At 47.1% G+C, this 18430-nt stretch overlaps 2 protein-coding genes across 3 annotated transcripts; one reads left to right on the forward strand and one right to left on the reverse strand.

The window, feature by feature from the left end:
- Positions 1-281: 281 nt before the first annotated feature.
- Tomm22 (translocase of outer mitochondrial membrane 22) lies at positions 282-2300 on the forward strand. The gene is made up of 4 exons (XM_046429443.2): positions 282-442; positions 668-786; positions 1216-1333; positions 1553-2300. Exons 1-4 carry the CDS (start codon positions 323-325, stop codon positions 1625-1627), a joined length of 432 nt encoding a protein of 143 aa, XP_046285399.1. The 5' UTR covers positions 282-322; the 3' UTR covers positions 1628-2300.
- Positions 2301-3237: 937 nt separating this feature from the next.
- On the reverse strand, positions 3238-16292 carry Josd1 (Josephin domain containing 1). 2 transcript variants are annotated; one of them, XM_046429442.2, is made up of 5 exons: positions 16148-16292; positions 15082-15894; positions 6224-6352; positions 5907-6101; positions 3238-5292 (listed from the first exon to the last, which is right to left on the reverse strand). In XM_046429442.2, the coding sequence occupies exons 2-5, from the start codon at positions 15264-15266 to the stop codon at positions 5193-5195; spliced, it is 609 nt and encodes a 202-aa protein (XP_046285398.1). In that variant the 5' UTR covers positions 15267-15894; positions 16148-16292; the 3' UTR covers positions 3238-5192. The 2 variants fall into 2 exon arrangements, with proteins under 2 accessions (XP_046285398.1, XP_058430320.1); XM_058574337.1 differs by having other exon boundaries at positions 16130-16272.
- Between the last annotated feature and the right edge of the window lie 2138 nt (positions 16293-18430).

Genomic DNA, 18430 nt, shown 5'->3' on the forward strand with positions numbered 1-18430 from the left:
TCTCGAAGTGTGATCCTAGGGAGGCTTGCTAAACTGGGTCCACTCCCAATCACTGCGCAAAATTACTGCGGAAGTACCCGGAGCTGCTTTTCTAAAGTTTCCGAGCGTTTTTTTCGGCCCTCTGAAGTCAGAACCCCCAGGATAAGGCTAGAGACGCTTTGGGAACGCCGCCGCGGCAGTACCCGGAGCCGAGTCAGAAAAACGGCCGGCCAGGCCGTGCCGCTCTCTCCCGACCCCATGCTGCTCGTTCCCGGAAGGGCGGCTCTATCCATCCCAGGGCCCAGCTCGACTGCTCCCTTCCGCTTCCGGTGTCCCCTACACCATGGCTGCCGCCGCCGCTGCTGCTGCCGGCGCTGGGGAGCCGCTGTCCCCCGATGAATTGCTCCCGAAAGGCGACGCGGAGAAAACTGAGGAAGAGTTGGAAGAGGACGATGACGACGAGGTACTAGGGCCCTGCGGGGTGCGGGGCAAGGAGCGGGCCCTCCCCGGGGTGTGGGATCCGCGTGCTGCGGGATCCCCGCGAAGGCGGCTTCTCGGGAGGCGGGGTTAGGGGCCCTGCTGGGCCGGGAATGCTCCAGCTCTGCCGGCCTCCGCGTCTTCCCACGTCGCAGAGGGCCGCAGGTGCATGCCCTTGCTTCGGCCAAAACCCGCACCTCCTTCACCACAGCTAGATGAGACCCTGTCTGAGAGACTCTGGGGTCTGACGGAGATGTTCCCGGAGAGGGTCCGGTCCGCGGCCGGAGCCACTTTTGATCTCTCCCTCTTCGTGGCTCAAAAAATGTACAGGTAAGGGACAAGAGGGCAAAGACATTGGGGGGTGTGCATGGGATGTCTGAACCTATGAGAAAAGAGAATACCGACTTCGGAAGCAGCAGATCTGGGTTTCAGTGACCTTGGACTGCTTGTACCCTAACCTTTCTGAGTTCTAATTTTCTCTTCTGTAAAGGTGGGGTTCTTACTTGACAAGGTTGTTAGTTTATCTGAGATGATTGATGTTTAAGTAGCTTTATAAGAACTCAGAAGATTGTTAAGTAGCTATAGCTAACTCCCAGAAAAATCTCCTCCTGTCCCTGGTAGGAGGAGTATGATGCAAGGAGTGGGTAGAATACACATTAAAAGCACTGGAGTATATAGTGAAAGAGGTTTGGTTACTGCTTTGTTCTTAATCTGTTGCCTATTTGCATCTCTCTCTGCTTGCCCACCCTCTCTCTGCAGGTTTTCCAGGGCAGCCTTGTGGATTGGGACCACTTCTTTTATGATACTGGTTCTTCCTGTTGTCTTTGAGACTGAGAAGTTACAAATGGAGCAACAGCAGCAACTGCAACAGCGGCAGGTGAACCCAAACTCTTGACTTTTTGCCAGGGGGAAGACACTAGTTATTTATTTCTCCAGCACCAGCAGATTGGCAGTTACTGTGTGGGTGGGGATTGGGATTAGGCCCAGGCCCTTTTAGATGCCTGTGCTCAGCATTGTTTTTGTCTGCCTCATCAGGTACCATGAAAATGACATCTAGGCCTGTACAATGCCTTACATCTCTCCTTTTCTTTTCCAGATACTTCTAGGGCCTAACACAGGGCTGTCAGGAGGAATGCCAGGGGCTCTGCCTTCACTTCCTGGAAAGATCTAGATTGTTACTGCTATATTTGAGCTGTCTCAATGGGAGAAATTTGAAATTCAATTATGTTTGAACTGCTGATTATTTGGGGGGGGATTTTTTTTTTAAACTGTGGCACACTGATCCAAACCTGGTGGGAAGAATTCTCCCCTCATTGTCTCACAGAGGCTCCCAACTTTCAACTGTACCCTCCACGCTGTCCTCAATGTTTCTTCTGTCCTCGCTCTGATACCAGAATGCAGCTATGCAGACGGTTATTCCAGCTCTGGCCACCTTACCCCTTCTAGTACATTGCTCCTAACTCGAAGATCTCCTCACTGTCTATCTCATTATGGGGTAGAAATGATGCCCCACAATGGGAGGGAAGGATCCCTGACCATTAATGACTTTTGTTTCTTTCTTTCTTCTTTTTTTTTTTTTTTTAAAGGAGACGTTGAGAAGGGACATGCACATATTAATATTAAAACTGACAAAGTGCACTGTGGCTGTCTTGTAAAGCACCAGGAAGCCCCATGTATACTGAAGGGAGGCTGTTTATAGCTTCAGCCACAAAATGGGGACAGTGAGTACGGAGGACAGAGCAAAGGCTCGTTTCCTCTGCACATTTTGGCTATTAGACTTGTGTGTAAAAAAAAGTCAGTGCTCACTTTTTGTATTTAAATATTAAAAATGATTCCAACTCAAAGTGTCATCCATGTGTCTGTAATAAGTACTTAAAAGTTACTTGTACCATTTTTCAAGGTCAAAGATATACAATGCCTCACATTTCCTTTCATCTAAGCTGGCATCTCCATCTCCACTGATAATTTCAAGGCCTAAAGTTAGTTAAATTTTGAAAAAGAAAATGCACTATTGGCCAAGAACCTCTTAATGACAACTTTGCACTGAATTGAAGTAATCAATTCAGTTCCACCAACCTAAGCAAAGGGCCAGGCCAGTGTTTTTGTAGTCTATAGACATTTCACAGTTATAAACTTATAGGAAGTACTGATTTCTAGTGTTCGGAAAAAGGACATTTTTGTGCCTACTTTAGTGATTGGAGAAACTGATGATGAAGTCAGTTGTAGCCCCATATTTGAATTTTGCAGCTTTTCCATTTAACAAAAAAATTTTTGAGCATAAAACAGAGTCTTTAATGTGAATCTTTTTCTCAGTACTATGCAGTTTTGGAGGTAGTAGTATTCCTGTTTTGCAAAGGAGGAAACAGCCATGGAAAGATTAAGTAATATCCACAGGCCTCATAATAAGTGCTGGATCTGGATTCAAATCCAGCCTCCTGACTACTGAACCCTGCTACATACTCCATGTCCTTGGCTTGGATGCATATTTTGCTTCACTAGTACAAAAGCTGGTCAGTGAGGTACAAGCTGTGTTTTGTATATTGGTTCTTCAAATTGGCAATCCTAACATTAAACTGAAAAATGCTTCAATGGTGACTTTTGAAATAAATCCCACTTAAGTGAATATTTTGTATTTTTTGGTGAAGTTTGATCAAACTATTATATCTCTAAGTGGAGAGATGATGGTAAGGAATTCCTTTTAAAGCTGCATCATACTAAAGTTTTGGGTTTTTTTTTCCTCCCTTCATATAATTATATTAGGCAGACAAGGAGATTCGCGTATGGAGTTTACTGTTTTTAATATTTGGTTAAACAAAATACATCTTTTGTAAACAAACCCAGCACAAGGCCAACAGAAAAAATAAAGGGGGGAATAAAAGCAAGAAAAAGCCTAGGGTTGCCCCTTGTGGGGCATCAGGGTCAGGCCTGCTCCCTTCTTTAAAAGAAGTGGGGCTTTTTGCCCTTGGGCATCAGCATGGGTCCCTGTTCCTAAGCACCAGAATTGGATATGAACAGAGAAACCAGCCCTGAAAAGTCGAAGCGTCTTTGCATATCCCATTGGCTCATGGACTCCGTGTGCATGGGACTCCTTTGAAGTGCCATTTGCACAGGCCCAAGCAGATTTGTGGGAAGTTTTTTCCTCTTCCCAGGAAATGGCTTACAATCACCAACAGTGCCAATGGACCCCAAGGTCCTGCTTGTGACGATTAATCAGCAAGATTGGCTGTAACTTCTGGCTGGTGTTAGCTGGAATGTCATTGTGCAGGGGTAGAGAGCTCCCTGTGGTGCCAAGCAGGTCTGGTGTAGAAAATGGTGCAGAAGAGACCACGGCCAGTTGTTGAGGGCATAATGTGCAGTAGCGGCTTGGGGCCTCTTTCTTGGCTTAAAAAACGGCCTTGTTGGATTGAAGATACATGTGCAGAAAAAGTGCTGGTGTAAACATGCACTCCAGTCACAGTGGGGAGAGTGCCTCAGCCTCCCCATTACACTTGCTTAGGATCCACATGCAAGCCCCAGGCTGGCTCTCCTGGTGGAGAGAAGTCTGGCCAATGGGGCAGCTCTCAGACCTGCCAAGACCAGTGATCAGTAAGAACTGGCCAGGTTACCCCTGCCTGCCCTCCTGTCTTGAGGCAACCACAGCCACTTTGGTGACACGTGTGGTATTATTTATTTCCCCTCTTGTTTTCCAAAGTTACAAGAGAAAAGTAGCCTACAACTATTTCAAGAGGTAGGAGGCAGGTCAATCCTCTGATTTTTAAAGGAAACTACAAGAAGATGACAAACCTAGGTCCTATAACAAAATGCACATGACCACCTAATTTGAGGGCTGTTGCTTGTCACTACAGTGACAGGCTTCAAGCCCAGGCCAGCTACCAATTCCAGCTGCTCTTAAACTCTTCACGTGATTTTGGCTGACCCAACCTGTCAAGGGTAGATGTTTCTTCTGATTTTGCCAGAGTGGGCCAACTGGGGAAACTGCCCCTTTTCCTTATGTTTTGCCCCAGAGCTTCCTAAATCAATGTAGTGAAATGGTGGGGACAAAACTGGAGTGAAGAAAGCCACCCCATGCTTTTCCCAGTTTGGCTTAGCCACATCCTCTTAGATGTCTATCTTACCACTGTCTTGCTAGACTTGGGGGACTCAACCACCTGGCTTGGGATATTCAAGAAGTTTTCATTATAAAACTCCAAGGCTGTCCATAAACCACCCTCAAAAGTGGGGGGAGGGGTGGCATTAGGACTGCAGACAGCACGCAGCACTGCTGCTGGGGTTCTGGAGATGGTTTCCTGAGAGACGCTTATGCTCTGGGTTCTTCAGTCAGTCACTGGGCTTTGCGTGTACTACGTCTTCAGACACGGGCGCCACAGGAGACGAAAGTGGAGGCAGCATCTCTGGTGAGCCTGGAGCAGCAGTGAGGACTCCAAGAAAACCTGTGTCAGGTCCTCATAGAAAGGGGAAAATAAGCTCGGACCCACCTTTCCTTCTCTTCTCCAAAATAAAACGAAGGCCTTCAGTGGCTTGCCCTAAGCCCTCAGAGCTCCCGCCTGCCTTCCCCAGGCACAGACAATGCTGGGGGTTCTTGTAACAGTCCACACATCCGTCCTATTGCACTGGCAAGTCTGAAGGGGAAACCCGATGAGATGTTTGGGGAGGTGGCCGGGCGGACCCACTGCAGAGGCCACAGCGCATCACGAGGGCTCGAGGACCGAGGCAGGGGCGGGTTGGACCTAGCGGCGCTACACGTCAGCTCTCCAACTCTGATGGGCCTCCACCTCCTCCGCTACCACCAGCAGGAGTTCACAGTTCTTTCCTCGCAAATGATGTTTTAGAAATTTCCTATGGAAAAAGGAAGAGGTGAGAGAAAATGAAATGCTGGTGAACTGCAAATTCCAGTCTCGGGGCCACAAGTCACCAGACACCTGATCCTTTATGCCCTTGGCAATCCTAACACGTTCTAGTAGGTTCTTCTAGAGTTACCCCTTAAGTCTGTCCAGTTCAAATCCCAATCTGAATCTTTGCTCATCCTCACGTTACTGCTGAGAGGAACTGGTTCTGTGAGGAACAGAAGCGCAAAGTACTCTGAAGTGCTTCTGTTTAAAAAAACCAACTACTTTCATCTTAGGGCAATTTAACCCTCTGGCTGAATATGTATCTTCCTTTCTCTGAACTGGTAACAACACTGTGCCAGTGGTGCAGGCAGAAAGAATGTTACCTCACCAGCCCCACCAGACCAGAAGGCCAATACCCCAGGCTATGGACCCTGCTTACCAAAGGGATGAAATTCCTTGTTAAGGCCTTTCCAGTCTGAGACCCCATGATTCCAAGTAAGGCAGGGAGAGGCTCTGAGCACATAAGAATTTCATTTCCTCTGTCAAATAACCAAAGATGAGCTTGACTTCCCTCAACACAGCAAACCAGAAGCCCAGCAGCTGAGCCACACTGGGACTCACCTGAGCTCGCTCTCGCCTCCAATCCACTCAGGCATCTTGAGCTTGGAGTCCAGGTTGTAGTAGGCCCCGCCCACCTCTCGAACACAGATCCAGTGCTGCCTTTTGAGAGGCAACTTGAGTGGACCCCAGCACAGGCTGGAGGGCAGATTCATGATGAACCCCATGACATTCGTGAGAGCAATAACACCAACATCCCTGCAGAAGAGAAACCGTATCAGACTCTGAGGCAGCCAGCCTTAAGGTCCCAGGCAGTCCCCTCATGCCAGGAATCCCCGACCAAGGCCTGCACCACAACCTGCTGTTCCCCATCATATTACCTGCGCTTGTCCCACCAAACAGCTTCATAGCCTTTGGTCTGAAGAGCCGCCATAATGACGTTCACATCATAATTCCCATTTCCCAGCATGCTCTTCTTGTGGGGTGTCACCATGGTGTTTGGAGACAACCTATGAATGTGAAAAGATGATGTTGAGACTTGTTGGTCTGCCTAATGCGCCCTGGCCATACCAAAGGAGCAATTTCTACCAGTACACTGGAAGCTGGTTACCCTCCCCCACCCAATCAAGTATAATTTCCCGTTTCTACTTAAGTATTCTGTTCCCTGGGATCCTGCTGCTCTAGGAATCACCTTTCTTTTTTCTTTTTTTTTAATGTTTTTAGTTGTCAATGGACGTTAATTTTATTTATTGATATGTGGTGCTGAGAATCGAACCCAGTGTCTCACACATGCTGGGCAAGTGCTCTGCCACTAAGCCACAACCCCAGCCCTCACCTTGCTTTTTCTGCAAAACAAGTCAGGGGAGACCTATCTACCTGCCATTTAGAAACTGTGTCTACAGACTGTTACAGTGGTGCACACCTGTGATTGCAGTGACCTGGGAGGCTGAGGCAGGAGGACCACAAGTCTGAGGCCAGCCAGCGAGGCCTTGTCTCAAAATAAAAAGGGCTGGGGGTGTAGCTCAGTTGTAGAGGCCCCTGGGCTCTATGTGGGGAAAGTGTGTCTAGTGAAGTCAATGGATACAAAGAATATTCCATGAATGAGTATCATTCATGAAATCCCCAGCCTACTGCAGTCTTTCTACAGTCTTCCTCTTGCTTATCTTCCTGCCCTAACACAACTTTTTTATGTTCTTGTGCAGTGCTGGGTATCAAACACAGGGTTTCACACAGGCTAGGCAAGTGCTCTACCACTGAGCCACAACCCCAGCCTGATACAATCTTTTTTTTTAAAGACAGTAAAAAAATAAATAAATAAAAAATAAATAGGTGATGTTTTCATTTGCATGGTCAGTAATTATCACTCCTGCTTTTTATAACTTAAATACTTTCTACTTAAGGCTTTCACACTTGGCAATCATTAAACACCTAAAGGTATACAGGGACCAAGACAGGGGGATGCACACCTGTAACCCCAACAACTCAGGAAGCTGAGGATCACAAGTTTGAGGCCAGCCTCAGCAACTTAGCAAAACCCTGTTTCAAAATTTTAAAAAGGGCTGAGGATATCACCCAGCCAGTGGCAGAGTGCCCCTTGGTTCAATCCTCAGTTCTCCCCACCACCAGCACACACAGGCACACAGGGGTCCCTATGCATAAATGCATGAGCTGGAGCCAGATGTGAAGCAATAAAAAGCAGTGAGGCGCATGCTAACCTGGGATGCATGGCCTAAAAGCATTCTGGACCGTGCACAGTAGTTGGGGAAAAAAAATTTTTTTTTTCCTGTGCTGGGGATGGAACCCATGGGTGCTCTACCATTAAGCCACACCCCCAGTTTTTATTGTGAAACAGGGTCTTGCTCGCTAAGTTGCCGAGGCTTGAAACTGGCCATCTCCCTGCCTCAGCCTACCAAATTGCTGGTATCACACATGTGCACACCATGCTGGGCTCAGAAAAGGACATTTTGAAGGAGGGTCTGCATTCCCTCAACTTTCCTGAGAAGGGGAAGGAGGGTAATGTGGTGAGTTCCTTAGGACAGGGGCAGAAGAGAGGTACCCAGGAGGTTGCCAAGTGCCATCTCCAGAATAGAATCCAGACTGCAGTCAAAAATGTCAACTCTCCTGCATACACAGCAACCACACTGAATCCCACCCCCATTTTTTTGTGGTGCCAGGGATCAAACCCAGGGCCTGACACATGCTGGACAAGCAGTCTCACAGAGCTACACCACTAACCCCTTACTGATACTTTGTCCAAACATAAAACACTGCTGCCACTAACTTAAACCCCTCCAACCATGCCCACAGCACATAAATACAACCCGAACTACTTTGGCTGGCAAGGCCCTCAGGATCCTGCTGACCTCCGTTCTCACCTCCTGTTACAAGACCTTTTTCTATTTCTTAAAGACTCAAGGCTCTTCCTCACATGGCACTCACTCGATGTCCCTGCTGATTGCAATGCTCTTCCCTGAGCTCTTCATTGGTTTTGCTCCTAATCACTTGGTCTTAAATGTAACTGTCACAGAAAGGTCCTTCTGACCACCCCACTGTAAGTTTCTCCCAGTTCGTTCATCTTCTGGCTGCTCTGGTTCACTTCTAGCCCTCCATCAGTACGGAACACATTGCCTGTTCCTCTGTTCTAGAGTGCAGCAGGAGCCTTGACCGTCCAGTCAACACCGCACGCCCAGGACCTACAGGGCACAGGCAACACACTCAAGGAGTTTGTTGAAATGTTCTGCTTATTTCTGTTATTCTTTCTTTATCTTCTGCTCTAAATACTAGTAGACTTTAAAATAAAAGGGCTTATTGCTTACTTCCAGAGCTAGCAAAGATGGGGAAATCCAAGAACACCAAACCCCATTCTGTAACCAAACACTTGACCTGTAAAACAATTCCCACGTACTCAACACCCACCCTAAGCACTAAGATAGGTGCTTTAATATGTGTCTCAATCCTCACAGGAAACTACGAGGGGATGAATTATTTATATTTTACAAGTAAAAGCATGAAGTCTAAGGCTTTTCCTTCCCTTACAATTCAGAAGACTGAGGTAGGAGGATGGCAATTTTGAGGCTACTCTGGGCAACTTCCCAAGACAGTGTCTCACAGTAAAAAATAAAAAGATCTGGGGTCAGGTGTAGTGGCATATGCCTATAATCCCAGAGAATCAGGGGGATTAGGCTGAGGCAGGAGGATCACAATTTCAAGGCTGGCTTCAGCAACTGAACAATGTCCTAAGCAACTTAGCAAGACGCTGTATTAAAAAAAAAAAAAGGAATGTAGCTCAGTAGAGCACCCACAGATTCAATCCCCCGTATTGTAAAAACAAATTCAAAGTCTGATAGTTTTAACTGATTTGACAATGAACACTTACAAGTGATACAACTATTAAAAAACATGTTCATTAGAAGTTGCAGTTGTAACTGGGTGTGGTGGCACATGCCTTGTAATCCCAGCAGCTTGGGAGGCTGATGCAGGAAGACTGTGAGTTCAAAGCCAGCTTTAGCAACTTGGTGAGGACCTAAGCAACTCAGCAAGACCCTGTCTCTAATAAAATAAAAAAAGAGGGGTGAGGATGTGGCTCAGTGGTTTGGTGTCCCTGGGTTCAATACCCAGTACCAAAAAAAAAAGAATAATTTGCAGTTGTGCTTGCTGTCTTACAGCAGTGACCCAAGAGTCAGAGTGGGAGGTGGTGCAGGGTTGTGAAAGGAAAGGTCAGCTGAGTCCCCAAAGCCTGGGGCTGCAACACAGCTCAACAGGACAGAGCACCCGTCAGGTCCCAGGTATTGAGCTCCAGCAGGCTCCCTTCCCTCCACCCAGAGATGAAGGTTCCCCAAGGGCTGATGCTGCTGTCTGCTTCAAGCAGGCTCCCAGCAGGGCAGTGAGTTCTTGAGCATGCGTCTGGTGATCCTAGTTCCAGACTCATAATTGGAGGATCCTGAAGATATGGGATACTTCTGTATAGTAAATGAATGAACCAAGGGAGTAAACAGGGTTCCTGGGAGTCCCCCTATGCCAATCTTCACCTTGAACCTCCAAAAGAGGATTACATAATATGCTTCAGTTCCCAGAGGTGACCCCCACAGACATTTGTTCTAAGGTACACCTTTCAGATTTCGTGTTCTAAGGATCTCTCTTCCTCAGCCTTCATCTTCTCTCTCTCAGATTTCTTTCCTGTCCACTTCCTCTATCTCTCTCTCCCTTCACTATAGACCTGGATTTTTTTCCTCTTCAGTACTAGGATGACCTGCTAGTCATAATGCTAGGCAAGCACTCTACCACCAAGCTACATCTTCCTTCCTTTTGTGCAAGACAGGATTTTCACTAAACTGCCCAGGCTGGCCTCACACTTGTGATTCTCCAAGCAGCTGGGACTCCAGGTGTGAGCCACTACAGAGACTAAAACCAGGACTTTTGAAATAGGTTCCCCAAACTGATCTCCTTGCTTATAAACACTCCTTCCACTGATTTAGCTTATATATTCCTGCCACATTCACCAAGTTGTCATTTCCTTCCCTTACAAATGAACTAGGCTGGCATGGTGACGCACATCTGTAATCCCAGCAACTCTGGTGGCTCAGGCTGAGGGAGGAGTATCCCAAGTTTGAGGCCAGCCTTAGCAACTTAACAAGTCCCTAAGCAATTTAGCAAGACTGGCTCAAAATAAAAAATAAAAAAAACTGGGGATGTGGGTCAGTGGTTAAGTGTCCCTGAGTTCAATCCCTGGTACCAAAAAAAGGAAAAAGAAAAAAACCCATAATATTACATACGAACTGCCTGAGCGGCCACCTCCAAATCCTCCAGCCCTATTCCGCCTGCTGTTCCCTTCTCATGAGGCTTAGTACACTTCCAGTACCATGACTATGTGGCCTCTATTCTTTTCTCCTACTTCTGGTTCTAAGCCAAATCCCATAACTTTTTTTTTTTTTTAAGAGAGAGAGAGAGAGAATTTTAATATTTATTTTTTAGTTTTCGGCGGACACAACATCTTTGTATGTGGTGCTGAGGATCGAACCTGGGCCGCATGCATGCCAGGCAAGCGTGCTACCGCTTGAGCCACATCCCCAACCCCAAATCCCATAACTTCTTCAAGCTCAAGTTCACATCCTCTCTTCCATGGAACCTTTTTTTTGGGGGGGAGGGGGAGGGGAGGGGTGGTGAGTGCAGGGAGCTGGGGAGGTAACCCAGGGAAATTTTACCACTGAGCCACATGCCCACCCCTTTTTATTTTTTGAGACATAGAGTCTCACTAAGTTCCTGAGGGTCTCACTAAATTGCTCAGGGCCTCACTAAGTTGCTGAGGCTGGTCTCAAATTTGCAATCCTCCTGCCTTACCTCTTAAGTCACCAGGATTGCAAGTGGGGCCACAGTGCCAGCAACTGCCTCACTTTTAAATGTGGCCCTTTCTACCTGCTCAGGGATCTTCTAATGGAGAAGTTGGAGTGCTTGTCCTTTGTGGTAGAGAATGCTGGTTGTTTACCACTATCCCTATTCTCTTTGTTCCTTCCAACTTTCTTTAGTTTCTCTCCATCAAGCCAGCTTTCATCCAGTTACACTTGAACAGCAATTCTATTTGAAAGAGGAATGTATTGCTAGCTGCAAGAACATTTGATCTCTGAAAAATTGGGATGAATCTAATGAAAATGTCTGAGGTCCGAGCACTTTCTGTTTGACTTCTCTGACCCTTCTTTTTCAAAGCCTGGATACACATAAGGTCAAACCCCTCATCTACATAGATACAAATTGATGGACATTTGCCCACTGTCTTTGGTCTTCTCTCTAGGCACAAGCCTCAGTTACACCTTTTCTTTTCCTTGGCCCCTTGTTGCTGACCAGCCATTAGCTCAGTTCCACATTCCTATTCATTTGTATTCCAAGCATGAGTCATTTCATAGCCACAACTCTATTCAAACTCCACCCTGCTATTTTTGTATTTCTTCTCTTTTATCTGGCTAAAATTCAACTGTTAGGATAAGCCCTCTCAACAAATAGCACTTACTGACATTTTTCTCCCATTTCTACCACTCATCAGTTATATCTTCAAACCAGCAAAGAACTTTAGATCTGAGAACTTAAAGTTACCTAGTTAAACCTGCCAGCATTCCTCTCCTTTGCTTCAAGATATTTTCACTTTCAAATTGCTGTGAATTCTATGGTTCTCACTTCAATATGTTCTCAAGGCATGCTCGGTACAGCCCCAAAATGTCCTGTCCAGCTGTGTTCTCCAAGGAGGCTTGCGGTGCCTGGCACACTGCAGCAGCTGGTCAGTGTTTGTTTTAAAAATTCCATCTACTCTCCTTCACCTTTTCTCTCTTTGCTTTTTCTCTGGATTCTTTCCATACTTCTTTTGTTTCTATGTATCCTAATGGAATCTTTCCATTTAAAATGCTCCATACAGAATTCCACTACTGGACTTCTCTTTTATGTACTGGTTTGCTTTTACTGAGGTGGATCTTAGGTTGATTTTTTTTTTTTAAGGTGGATTTTTATACTGTGCTAATAGGGAACTGAGAAGCACTATATAATTTGCAAAATCTTCAAAAAAAAAAAAAAAAATAGAGGACCATGGTTCCATAAAGGTATTTAGCAAGCATCCAGCATTCTTCTACTCAGGGAAAACACAGCTGAAAGACTGCTATAGCCACAAACTCTTGTTGATCACAGTCCAGATCCACAGTCCCACTTACTAGCAGGGGGAATAGCTCTGGTGCTAGGACAGCTCTGACAAATCTTGCCAGGTTAAGGCAAGCAGCTGAAGCAATTAGGAGGCAAGCCCTGGAGCCACAAAGCTTGGGTCCAAATCCTGCCATTAATATCTTTGGAAACTATCTGTGCCAATTTCCTCATCTAGAAAAATGGAAAATAAAGTCTACCTCCCAAGCTCAGTGTGAGGACTGAACTAGCCCCAGGGAAGCCCTCAGAACAGCGCTTTCACTGTACTGTTCACGTTAGTGATCTCATCATGATTGCGCCTCTTGTCCAACCAGAAGTCAAATTTACAGAAGTAAAATGTTTTCTAACCTAATATGACTACATTCATAGATTTTTTTTTAAAACTTTTAGTTGTAGATGGACACAATAACTTTATTTATTTATTGATTGATTTTTATGTGCACTGAGGATCAAACCCAGTGCCTCACATGTGCTAGGCAAGCACTCTACTGCTGAGCCATAACCCCAGCCCACATTTGCAGAATTTTATATCTGATATTTACTAGTGGGTAATACTGGGCAAATTCCTACACTGAGTTCTAGTTTCCTAGGACCACTGCTATTCAGTCGTTTTGGGATTGCCAATATATCATAAAGCATTCAGGTAATCACTGTGAATCTTCCTTCTATTTCTGGATTAGAAAACAATTTGCAGATAATCCAAGTAGGAAAATAAGAAATATCAATGGCTGGCCAAAAGAAATCAATTCAGTGAACTGGGTCTTCCTTTATGTCACATGACTTGGTGACACGAGACACATTATCTTACTTCCCAGGTGAAATCTTCTTGCTGCCAGATAATGGTCATGATGCAGACACATCTGGTATGTTAAGGTGAAGGCACTACTTTGTATATTATTGGAATTGGAAAACAATTACTCTCATTATAGTTCTGTTAGTATACTTGGATTAACATTCTTTTTAAGAGAATGCCTATGGTTCTCTCAGAGTAAATGATCCACAAATCACTGCAAACTGGTTGATTTTAGCTATTATTCGGGTTCCAATGCTGCAGAAATTTCCTATTTAAGTGAAGGGAATCAAAAAAGGGTCCTCTGGAACTATGCTGAATATACACTGCTGGAAGAATTCTTGAGCTGCCAGGCATGGTGGTACACACCTGGGATTCCAGCAACTAAGGAAGCTGAGGTAGAAGGACTGCAAGTTGGACACCAGCCTCAATAACTCAGCAATACCCTCAGCAACTTAGCAAGACCCTGCCTCAAAATAAAAACAACCTGGGACAAAGCTTAATGGTTCAATGACCCTGGGTTCAATCCCCACCACAAAAAAAAAAAAAAAAAAAAGAGAGAGAGAAAGAGAGAGAGAGAATAGAATTCTTAAGCTTTCCCTGCACTGAGAATTAAGTAAGGCTAACCAACTCTCTCTGAGTGATCAGATAGGCTCACTGCCAATGGACTGCAGACGTGCTGCTATCTCTACCTAGACACTGCAGAACTAATTCTCAAACCCTCTGGCAAAATAATTCAGAAAATCAAAGCAAAGAACAACAAGCTGAACTTCTACCCACTCGTGGCATTTGCTTTAGTAGGTAAGAAAGGCCATCTAGGTCCGGTGCAGTGGTGCACCCCAGTAATCCCAGTGACTTGGGAGGCTGAGGCAGGAGGATGGCAAGTTCAAAGGCAGCCTCAACAACTTAGCAAGGCCCTAAGCAACTTGGCGAAACCCTGTCTCTAAATAAAAATAAAAGGGCTGGGGATGTGGCTCAGTGGTTAAGCGCTCCTGGGTTCAATAGCTGGTATAGGAAGGAAGGAAGGAAGGAAGGAAGGAAGGAAGGAAGGAAGGAAGGAAGGCAGGCCAGCCACCTAGAATAAAGTAGAAAGGGGAGGGATCTGGAATCAGCTTCAAATGTTAGCTTTGCTACTTAGAAGCTACTTGGACAAATTACCTGACCTTTCTTCCTGTTTCTCTATCAGTAAAACAAACTGTTCAGAAGTAGCCACACAAAAAAATGCATGAAAAGCATCAATGCTGGCACATGGCCTCAAAGAGAAGCTGGAGCACAGTATGCACAACTTTCTTGTGGTACCTGCCACATTCCACCTTTGATGACAGGTGACTGACTGAATGTAGACACATCTTGTCCCCCTTCTACATTGTAAACTCCTTGGTGGCAGGACTTGAGGCGGCATTCTAACCCAGTAGTTAACAGCAGGATAGAAACCTAACTTCAACCTTGGCTCCAGTGCTTGCTACGCTACAGTGGTCACATCATTGAACTTCACTGAGCTGTCTTTATCCGTAAAATGGAAATAACAACAGATATAACATGGATTCCACAGCATTGTTGAGCAGATCACTTGAAATAACACAACTAAGGCTATTCCAGAGTAGGTAGCACATACATGATAATGATTCTCTTTCTCATTCCTGCATCTCTTATACCCACTGACAGCATCTAGCTAATACCTGTAGGTTTGAAGGCTTAAGCACCTGATGCGCCCTATCAACTCAAATTCAGAAATATCAGTGAGTATCAGGATGCCAAGAAGAGGTGCCCTACCTCTGGAAAATCTCTTGCAGCGTTTCCCGCGTGAAGGCGTTGCTGTCCTGGAAGACATTATTGAGGGCATGGAGGGCACAAAGCTCCCTGCGTTGTTTCTCATGGTAGATTTGTGGGGGTGCTGCCTGGGGCAGCTCCAAGGATTCAGATTTGGCCTTGTCTCCTTTCCATGGCATGCAACTCATGTTTTTCGTTTGAGGTTCCAAAGAGGGTTGAAAACACCCACTCTTCCCTCCTGAGGAAGATGTAAACTTCTCAGTCTTTTCAGGATTCCTGAGGTCCACTTTATTCTCTGGTGTCCATCATTTATGCTTTGACACTGGGAGAAAAGGTTGAAATCAAAAGTGGGGAAAAGCCACCTCTTCTCTCTTCTCAATAGAAAAATAGCTTTTGGATTAGTTTATTTCACCATCACTGTCAAAGTGCAGAATTTTTAAAAACTCATATAAAATGTAAGATCCGTTGCCCTTTTCCCACCCTCCCCTTCCTCCCTGCTCCTAAAAGACACTATTTCCTTGCGGTATTTTCTTTCCTCCCTGAAAATGCCACCAGGCCTCAAAGCAGGAAGACCAAAAACAATCGGTCACATCGTTCCTTTTCTTCCATTTCTTTAGAATCACGACGCCACAGATTCAGGAGACAAGGCCTGGGTGGTGGATAAAACGCACAACCGAAGCAGCTAGCGAGGGCCGGCCAGCGTGGGATCGCGGGTCGCGCTGGGGCCTCGGGGGCAGCCCTCCATCCTCCCGGGCGCGGTGGCGAGGCGGGCACAGCTCCTCGGGAAGCGCGGGCTCTCGTCCTCCCGCCGCGGCCCTGCGGAGGAGACAGCTCTGATCAGCTCCGCCCGGCGGGCGGGCTGGGGAAGGGGCGCGGCGGGCCCGGCCCCTGCCCGCGGGACGGTCCTGCGCGGCGCCGGGCAGGCCCGGAGGGGTGGGGCCGGACACTCGCCTCGCCCTCCGGGGCCCCGGGCCACCCGGCTCGCCGCCTCGGCCCTGACCTCCCCGCCCGTCACGTGCAAGCCCGGGCGCCCTCCCGCCGCGCCCCCTACCCCGGCTCCCGGCCGCACCGGGACAGCTTGGGTTCGCGCCGTGGGTCGCCCCCTCTCCGCCGCGGGTCGCCACCTAGAGCTGCTAGCCGCCACCTGGGCCACGCGCGGACGGGCGCGCGCACCTGAGCCCGACGTCAGCGCCCCTCAATCGGCGCGCGCTCCGGAAACGCCCTCCCGCGCCGTCCCCGCCCTCCCCGCCGCGGCGTCATGCCTGACGTCAGCCTGACGTCAGCGGCGCCAGCTGTGGAGCCGCGGCTGCCGCGCCTTTGCGAGAGTCCGGCCGCGCGGAGCTGTCTGGGGATTTGCGAGGCTCGCGTGTCGCCGGGTGTGGGAATGCAGGGCACTGGATGTGTAGGGCGGGCGTCTGGCTTCGGCGGCCCCGCTCCAGGCGGGGAGTCCCGCCTCGACGCTCGTTCCTCCCTTAGGCGGCCGCGGCGCCACGGTTCCGGGGCGGCGACCCAGCCAGCCACTGCCTGCGGCCCTGCCCACCCCTCCCGTCTCTGGGCAAAGTGCTTTCTCGAACCTGGACTGCGGTTCCTGCGCTGACCGGTTTTTTGTTTGCCTAGAGCGCCTTTCACCAGGTGGTTTTAACACACCTTACGGACGCGGTCGCGCGCAAATCTCTTGGTTAGAGAGCCCGACCGCCTCGAGCTTACCAGGAGCACCGAGGGTGTGAGCCTCACCGGGAGTCACATTTCAAGTGAAAAGTGGGATCCTCTTCCAGCTCCGTGGTGTCGTATTTCGGTTCTCGCCACACTAACGGTGTCCACGGGCTCTTTGGTGCTTTCTCAGGGTCCAGCTGAGCGATTGTGTGTGTCAGAAGCAAACTACTTGCAGACCCGAGTGGGCTTAGCTTTTCCTCCCTTTACTCCTGGGGCTGTGAAAGGCGTCGTTATCCACCTTGGCTGCTCGCCTTTTGAATTTTTTGTTAAGAAAATGGGTAAAACGATAAAAAATAAGTCACATCTCGAAATCAGTTTTTTTTTTTTTTGGTTTGTTTGTTTTGTTTTGTTTTTTGACCATGCTTCAACTTGACTCAAGATTTTGAGTGTGGTACCTCTATTCAGACTACTTTTAAGTTATCTTAAACTTTTTTGTTTGAAAGCGGCCTATGGGATAATGATGTACTTAAAAGGCTTGCTGTGCAAGGCACTGTCCTAAGTGCTTTACGTATATTAACATTTACTGCCAATTATCCCATTAGATCCCTCTGACTGCCGCACAAAGAAGTTAATTAAGTACTGGAAGTCACCTAAGTCTGTCTTGGATTCAGGATTTGAACGGAGGCTAACCTGTCTTCAGAAAGAGGATATAAGATGGGTAGGGAATTCCCTCTAAAATGTTACTTTAGACTTTCCCATTCAATTCATGAAGCATCTGTTCTGAGAGTATCTTTTCTAGGCAAAGTCCTATAGTGGGAAAAGCATATTTTTTAGTCTGCTATCAGGTGTCAGCACATTTCAAACTTTTTTTTTAATTTTTATTGTTGATTGTTCAAAACATTACATAGTTCTTGACATCATATTTCACACTTTGATTCAAGTGGGTACATTTCAAACTTGAACTCTTTCTGAAGACCCAATTGTTAAGATGCTAAATGTTGGTCTGAGCAATGGAGTTAATACAACACAGCACCTCTGGTCACCAAAATGTGGACCGCACCCCCCTGCACCCCCTGCCAAGAAACCAATCAGTTCTGCGGTAGACACCAGGTGAATATCCTTTAATTCAGTTGGATTTTTTTTTTTTGTATTGGAGATTGAACCCCCAGGCATTTAACCTCTGAGCCACATCCTCAGCCCTTATTTTTATTTTTATTTAGAGACAGTGTCTTGCTGAGTTGCTTAGGGCCTTGCCAAGTTTCTAAAGTTGGCTTTGAATTCTCCATCCTCCTGCCCCAGCCTCCTGAGTCACTGGGATTATGGGCATGTGCCACTGTACCTGGCAATTCAGTTGGACTCTGACTACCTAGGGAGAGCATCAGATCCACAGGTTAAGGGCGGGGTTCTACAAGACTGCCTCTCATTTTCAGATGCTGGATGCAAGTCTGGACCTCTGGAACTTTGGCAGACCAACTCTATTAATCAGGGTTCCCATGAGTCCCTCTTTGGTCTGATTAATCTGCTAGAGCAGCTCAGAGAACTCTGGCAAACTCTTAAGTTTGACAGTTGATTATAGAGGATACTGCAGAGGATGTAGATGAACAGTTAGATGGAAGAGACTTGCACCAAAGTGTGTGGGAAGGGCATGGAGCCGCCATGCCCTCTCTGGGTGTACAAGCCTTCAGAGACATTCATGTCT

This window comes from Marmota monax, unplaced genomic scaffold (genome assembly GCF_021218885.2).
Source record: "Marmota monax isolate L192 unplaced genomic scaffold, Marmota_monax_Labrador192_F-V1.1 WCK01_AAM20220418_F8-fsc00051, whole genome shotgun sequence".
NCBI lineage: Eukaryota > Metazoa > Chordata > Mammalia > Rodentia > Sciuridae > Marmota > Marmota monax.

What these genes read in the sequence shown, in the direction of transcription:
- Tomm22 (XM_046429443.2), top strand. Translation starts at nt 323, where the DNA reads ATGGCTGCCGCCGCCGCTGCTGCTGCCGGCGCTGGGGAGCCGCTGTCC. An exon ending in GTGGCTCAAAAAATGTACAG is followed by an intron (nt 787 to 1,215) that starts GTAAGGGACAAG and finishes CTCTCTCTGCAG; the next exon opens with GTTTTCCAGGGCAGCCTTGT. An exon ending in AGCAACTGCAACAGCGGCAG is followed by an intron (nt 1,334 to 1,552) that starts GTGAACCCAAAC and finishes TTTCTTTTCCAG; the next exon opens with ATACTTCTAGGGCCTAACAC.
- Josd1 (XM_046429442.2), bottom strand. Translation starts at nt 15,266, where the DNA reads ATGAGTTGCATGCCATGGAAAGGAGACAAGGCCAAATCTGAATCCTTG. An exon ending in CTGCAAGAGATTTTCCAGAG is followed by an intron (nt 6,353 to 15,081) that starts GTAGGGCACCTC and finishes TCACATTCATAG; the next exon opens with GTTGTCTCCAAACACCATGG. An exon ending in GTTTGGTGGGACAAGCGCAG is followed by an intron (nt 6,102 to 6,223) that starts GTAATATGATGG and finishes TCTCTTCTGCAG; the next exon opens with GGATGTTGGTGTTATTGCTC.